The 7,261-nt window shown below is 34.2% G+C and overlaps 1 protein-coding gene across 1 annotated transcript; it reads left to right on the top strand.

The window, feature by feature from the left end:
- The first annotated feature begins 5,824 nt into the window (after nucleotides 1-5,824).
- On the top strand, nucleotides 5,825-7,261 carry LOC131618888 (histone H2A variant 1). The gene is made up of 3 exons (XM_058890045.1): nucleotides 5,825-5,932; nucleotides 6,068-6,186; nucleotides 6,703-7,261. The coding sequence occupies exons 2-3, from the start codon at nucleotides 6,079-6,081 to the stop codon at nucleotides 6,997-6,999; spliced, it is 405 nt and encodes a 134-aa protein (XP_058746028.1). The 5' UTR covers nucleotides 5,825-5,932; nucleotides 6,068-6,078; the 3' UTR covers nucleotides 7,000-7,261.

The raw sequence follows: 7,261 nt of genomic DNA, 5'->3' as shown, positions 1-7,261 counted from the left end.
TATTAATTAATTTTAATAGAATTATCATTGTCATTAATTTTAATTATTGGTATTTATCAAAAAAAAAATGTTATATTAGTATTTTAATGTTATTATTATTATTATTAGACTTATTATTAGTTGCAATTATCACTATAATTATTTGTTTTTTTTTACTCAGTTAAAATAAATAAAAATGTACAAAATACAAGATTAGTACATGGGCCTTGCCTGAATCACTTAGAGGCCCAAAAGAGCCAATCTTGGAAACAAAGGAGCCAAGCATGAGGTACTGAGAAGAAAAAGATTGAGGACCGAAAAAATATAGGAAGATTGGATTGTTCCGAATCAAAGATCTTGGCATTGGAAAACCAGATTTTTGATCAAATAGGGAGACCTAATTGATAGTATTATAAATACAGAATGGAATCCCAGGCGGAAAGGGGGTTTTTGCGGCAAGAAGACCCTGGAGAGAGGCGAAAGAAAACCGTGAAGGAAGGTGGAGGTGAAAACCGAGTTTCATTACGATTCTGACCATTCCATACATCAAGACTCATCCTTCGACCTCTTCTGAGACGTTTCAGACCATTGCTACTCGATAACTCCTCCGAAATCGCGACCTTGGTGTCATGGTTTAAACGAACTTTTTTCCGAACTTGATTTCCGTCGCATACACAGTAGAAATAAAAATCGATTGCGTATTTGCGTTCATGATGATGTCTTTGAACTTTCTGTACCATTTAATTTGAGTATCGCTGCATAACTTAGGATCCGCCATTGTTAGGTCGCGGAGGTCTCAATTTGGGGGTTTCGGGTAGAGGCAAAATTAGGATCAATAGAGGTTACCATTAGACTCAGCGGCCAATTTCTAGTTGGTTCATGTTCTTGTTTGGAATTTATTTGATCCGTATAAGGAGATTGATGATTGCAGGGTTTTAGCAACAGAGGAAATCCGTGGGTATATGTCTGTATTTTTTTCCAGAAAAGATTCACGGGTTGGAGATGAGGCTGAGCGCGCAGGTTTATTCGTTTTCAAATTTTTTGAGACGCATTTGTTGTTATATAATGCGTGCCCCGTTATTCAGACAGAACAAACACGCAACACACATGGTAAAGCCAATCTCTCTTGACCTCCAGCGCTTCTGTTCGAGTCCAAAAGAAGACCAATTAATTTTTGGAATTCAGCTAATAACTAATCCAGTGCGCCTGCTCCATGGAGAATCATCATGCACCCTCGCTCAGCACCATCAGATGCGTGCCCAGTCAGATCTAGCGCTCGCTCCCTCACGCTGCTGCGCACCACGCACCTTCAAGAGAGCACCACACAGGATCCTGCCCAGGTTTCTTTGTATTTTTTTATATATATTATTTATTTTTTATACAATTGTTTAATTATATATATATATTAATGTGCATATAATTTAATATTGATATTTAGGGTTAAATAATAAAATTAGGATTAGACTAGGGTTTAGGATTTTTTCCCGATTATTTCGATTATATCGATCTAATTTATTTGATTAGATTAATATTAAAAAAAATCACAAAAAGCCCTAGAAAGGTTCATTAACACGTTAGGGTTCGCCCAATCCCATTTGCCATTTGGGCAAAACATTAACCATCAATTAATTCTCTTCTCGACCCGACTAAATCTATTAGTCGCATTAGACAAGAGATGAAAAAAATATATCAAATCTAAAATACATTCAATTTGCTGGCCGCGACGATCGAATCTATCGATCAGAGTAACCATCAATGCCCATTAGTTCGTTAACTATAATGATCAAACCTATTGATCATCGCAACTAACGGTAACATATTAAATCAGGGTTGTACGCCCAAACATTCAAAAACACACTAAACCACGATACTACGGATATTCATCCTTTTCAATCAGGCAATTCAAAATGCCTTTCAAAACACAACTTCTAAAACTACGACAGGCCAGTTAAAAAGCCTTCAAACAATCAATTCAAATTCTAAGGCGTACAACCTTGTGCCCGAACTACGTTGACTCTGATTCTCCATAAGGAGATACGTAGGCACTTGGATAACCAAGGCGAGTCCCCCTCCCTAAAATCTCAATTTTCCCCTATTCAATTCCTTAGCTATTAAACCTTAACTTTTAGCCATAAAACTTGACCCTTAGATTCAAAGCCAATAGGAAAAGGTTGAGGGTGCCTAACACCTTCCCTCGACCTGATTATAATAACTTACCCTGAATCTCATAACTGCGTAGGGTTTCCTATTCGCCCTTCAGAATAGGTGGCGACTCTAAAGCTTAATTTTTAGGGCAGGTTGCTACAACAATCACCATCAAACACGTTGTAAGGTCCATTGTACCAAAGTTTGTTTCTAAATTCACTATCACTAGCAACAATGAAATAGGTCATACAATATCATACGGCGTCGTACGTGGTAATCGTCCTTCGACATTTCCACATTTTTATCCATCATATATCTAATGTTGAATCACATGAACAAACGAGTGACAACCACAACTACAAGAAACTTCTAGCTTTGCCCCAATGTTTCTAGCGTGATCTTAAGCGTGACTTAGGAACTCATCGATATATCAAGCACTTCGTCTTCAACTTTGGGAACTTTGTTCCACCTCAACAACTAAGATTTCTTCCCTTTGCGTATAGGTTCTCGAGATTCTGATAGCGGGCCAAGAAACCAAAAAATTACTCAAGGATCTCCTACTCACCATCTAGAGGAAGTTGAAGGTCATCCAGCAACACAAAAAATGTTTGATAAGGGTCGACATGACCAGGAACCACCCCGTGAAGAGCCTATGAGTCCCCGAAATGCAGAATAGGGTGTAAAACTACTAGACAGGGAAAATACTTTCCTCTTGTATGAATATCGATGAACATAGTCCAAAAAGTTTGGCTTTCCCCATATATAGGAGTGCCAAACATGCTCCATGCAAACATAGTTCCAATTGTATGATATATGTTCACCTTTAAGATCTCACTAGCACTATTGACACCAAAGTAGAAAGCACAAATTCTTGAACTTCACCTCTACAAAGAATTTGGGGCGTTCCTCAAATGATTGTTCCACCTCACATTAGGAACATCAATCATATTTCTTATAGAGGTCTTTGAGCAAAGATGATACCCCGATAAGAAATTCTTTCATTTTACGGATCAACATTTAACCCATCCATTAAGATCTCTGAAAGCACGACGAAACAACGGAACCCCGACCAACATCCATATTGAAATCGTGGATATTATCCTCACTTTCTAAAAGGAAAAAAGGTATTATTATGTGTAAACATGTTCTTCTTCACATTGAAGGAGGGGAAGATTATGTGGTTTAAGGGTTTAAAACCAAATCTTTCAACTCATAGTGTGAATTATACAAATGTTCACTACGTCCAAGATGCAATCAAAGGTGGAAAGCCTGGGGGAATTATGAAGAAAAAGGACTCACTATTGAGAAAGATTTAAAAAAGAAGTTGTCATGGTAAAGAATATAGGCGGCAAGATTAAAAGGTATTCACTAAGTCAGGTACTTCAAAAAGGGATGAAATTCACTAAAAACTTGGGGATTAAAGAGCCTAAGGACTTCAATTATTTGTCTGGGAGGCTATAAAAGTACATCCTCAATGAAAAAACGTTGGAGGCAAGCAAAGACAATAATGGCAAAAAAGAGAAGGCATGTACAAACAAACGAAAGAAAGCGTGACCCATTAAGGAAGGCCAAAGGCCGCCCTCGTTCAAATTCATAAATTATATGTCTTTGAACACCTTTATATATGTGAAGACAAGCTTCCATCTGGTTAAATGTTTTCAAGAAGACAAATGAGTGCTAAGAAGATCGAGATGTTTTTTTGTTCAAGACAAGTTTAAGAAATCTCAAAATTTCAATGGATGATTTAATCAATATCACTTGTTTCAAGGTACAAATATATTAATCATTTATCCTTAGACTAAGTGCTTAAGATTCTTTTCATCTCAAACCATTCTCTAAAATAATTTTTTGCATTTTGCATAAGGTATTCAAATCATTTTACACTTAGAAAATTTTCAAAGACTTTTTTAAGCTTCAATGGATTGAACGTGAGCTTTAATGGATGAATGGGTTTGTCAATCAATTGGTTACAATCAAGTATTTCAAGTCTCAATTGATTGAGTGGTCTCTTCAATGGACTGATTACAAGCGAGTGTTTCAAGCTTCAATTGATTGAATGGTCTCTTCAATTTATTGAAATAAACAAAGTTTTTAAGGTTCAATCAATTAAATGGCTTTTACAATAGATTGTTAATGGAAAATAATTGATTTTTCTTGAACGTGAATGTTGTTTCATGGCATTTCTTCAATGCATCTGTTCCAAATCAATGCATAAATTATTCAAGTTATTTTTCTGAATCATTGTTATGATTTCCAAGGGGTTTCTTACAACTATAAAATGTAGATTTTTTATCATTTCAAATTACCTCTTCCAAAATTATTCTTTCTATACAATTCAAAATTTTACAACTTTTCATCAAGAACTTTCTGTATATATTTTCATATTTTATCATATCATAGTTCTTGGGCACTTAGAGTGAATATTTGATTTATCATATTTAGAATAGAAGAAAACCTTTGTTAGAATTTTGTGCAAAATTCTAAATACTCTTACATTCTTCAAGTCAAAATCTTTGAAATATTATCAAGTCGTTGTAACTTGTTCCAAGTTATTGGTAACAAGAAGTTCATAAGAAAAAGTAGGATTTTTTTTCTTGTGTGTTGTATTCTTAATTGTGTTAGAGGGTTAAGAGAATCTATGTGAATTGGTTGTAACACTGCTAACATAGTGAAATCTCTCACAAGGTGTGAGGAGACTATACTACACTTGTTTAGAAAGAAAAACTATTATATATCGTTGTATATAACGAAAAACTCTCTTAATGACTTATTTGTTTAATTAAATCTCCAATCAATATCTTTGTAGATCAATTTCAACACAATCTTGGATAAAATAAAACTGAACCAAATCTAATAAAATCTTTTCTTCGTTTCAAATTTATTTGACTAAATCAAATCTAAATCTTTTAATTAAATAATATCCAATTTAATCATCTTCAAAAAATATGGATTATGATTTAATAAAATCTTTGTCCAAACTGATTTGATTTATAATTATTATTCTGAACACAATCTTGATAGACTTCTAGAAGAATTAAAACCGAAACAAATCTATAATAAAATATGAAGAGATTCAGAACACAATCCATGTAGCACGCGCGGTAGGATGTCACACAACATGTTAATGACATCTTACACAAGTTGTTTATACAATTTGCCAATCAAATATTTCTTTCAAACCAATTAGAATCTAAGACTTGACAAACCTGAACCAAATCTCATAATAATCTCTAAAATTAAACCCAAAACTAAATGACTCAAGATATATACTCAACAACTTTGTTGACATCTTGTTTTTTATTTGGCATATAAACTCTGCCAATTCAAATATAATAACATAAATATTACACAAAATTAAAAATAACAGTTCATTGACTAAAAAAAATAAAATAACAATTCACAGTAAATAATTATTTATGATATATAAACAAAAATTTATTGACAGCAAATAAATCTATTTACAATAATAAACATAACTAAAAAAAAAGATAGACCTCTTAAATTCGGGGGTATACTCATCAAAACCGTTACCTCCCAATCGGCCCATAAAAACCTAACGGTCAATTAGTCCAGAGCGGGAAAACAAAAATTTGAAATTAGCATTGAAAATTATTTTCCCACGCAAACTAACGCGCCTAATATTTCGCTGAATTGCCAAAATTTCAAAATACAAAAAACGTATCTTCCAAATTTTAATTCAATTTAATGTCTTGAAAACGATATTTCATTACATTTCATTCAAATTCCTCAACCTCTCTCTTTCTCTTCTCTCTTTCATCGCACCACTCTCTCTTTCTCGATTTCTCAGGTATCTCTTCCGATCTTCTCTCGCATGATTCACCTCTAACCTAGAAACATGTTCCCAGAATTTTCTTTCTCTACGTTCGACCTAGGTTTTGTTTTGTTAATTTTTCTTGTTGTTTTTCGCTTTTGAAATATGCAGGTGATTTAGCCATGGCTGGAAAAGGAGGGAAAGGACTTGTTGCGGCGAAAACCACCGCTGCTAACAAGGATAAAGACAAGAAGAAACCTACTTCCCGCTCATCTCGTGCCGGAATCCAGGTAAATCTCTCTTTCGATTCTTTTCTAGGGTTTTGTTTTGAAACAAAGAAAAAGATTATAGATTTTAGATACCAAGTTAGGGTTTGGTTTTGAATCAAAGAAAAGATCACAGTTTTAAGATGCCCAGTTAGGGTTTCACTAAAAAGTTTAAATCTTTGGTGTTTCTGTATCATCGATAGGGGAATTTCTCTGATCTATGTCAATATTTGATGCATGCTTTTGATTTAAGATGAAAAATCAAACCAATTTTGACTGATGTTTTTAGATGTTTATTGTTAGGTTGTATAGTGACACATCTGAAAACATGTGTTTTAATGCCTTACTGATGACAACATGTTAGTGTACGTGTCAGTGTCAGTGTCATGTTTTTGGTGTATGTGCTTTTTATTACATTCATAATAAGTGTAACCTTTGAGATTATATCTCATATTTTGAGATATTATGTGATAGTATCTTTCTTGCAACTTTCCTTTATATTTTTTTGTTTAATTTATGAATTGCAAATTGTTTTTGTAGTTTCCTGTGGGGAGGATCCACAGACAGCTGAAGCAAAGAGTTCAGGCCAATGGACGTGTTGGTGCAACTGCTGCTGTTTACTTGGCATCCATTCTGGAGTATCTGACCGCAGAAGTTCTTGAACTTGCTGGAAATGCAAGCAAAGATTTGAAGGTGAAGAGGATAACACCAAGGCATTTGCAGCTTGCAATTAGGGGAGATGAGGAACTTGATACCCTTATTAAAGGGACAATTGCTGGCGGTGGTGTCATTCCTCACATTCACAAGTCCTTGATCAACAAAACTGCCAAGGAATGATTGAGATGTTTTGTTTTTCTTTCATGTGCTGTTTTTTTTTACTTTAACTAGGGTGTGGTTTTTTTATTAAGTGATATGATGATCACAGTAGGGTAGTTTTAGAATTGAATCAATTAATATGTTTCTGTGTAAATGGTGGTGTTCTTATGTGATCCTGTTGAGTGGTTTAATTTGTTTGTCTTAAAAGATTCGTGATCCTCTCATGTTTTCTCTTAACCCTTTATGTTACAGTCTGTCTATTGTAGTCTTAATTTACATTTTC

This window comes from Vicia villosa, linkage group LG1, assembly GCF_029867415.1.
Source record: "Vicia villosa cultivar HV-30 ecotype Madison, WI linkage group LG1, Vvil1.0, whole genome shotgun sequence".
Lineage (NCBI taxonomy): Eukaryota > Viridiplantae > Streptophyta > Magnoliopsida > Fabales > Fabaceae > Vicia > Vicia villosa.
Note: the sequence above shows the minus strand (reverse complement) of the source record. Positions and strands in the feature narration are given on the sequence as shown.

What these genes read in the sequence shown, in the direction of transcription:
- LOC131618888 (XM_058890045.1), top strand. Translation starts at nt 6,079, where the DNA reads ATGGCTGGAAAAGGAGGGAAAGGACTTGTTGCGGCGAAAACCACCGCT. An exon ending in CATCTCGTGCCGGAATCCAG is followed by an intron (nt 6,187 to 6,702) that starts GTAAATCTCTCT and finishes TTGTTTTTGTAG; the next exon opens with TTTCCTGTGGGGAGGATCCA.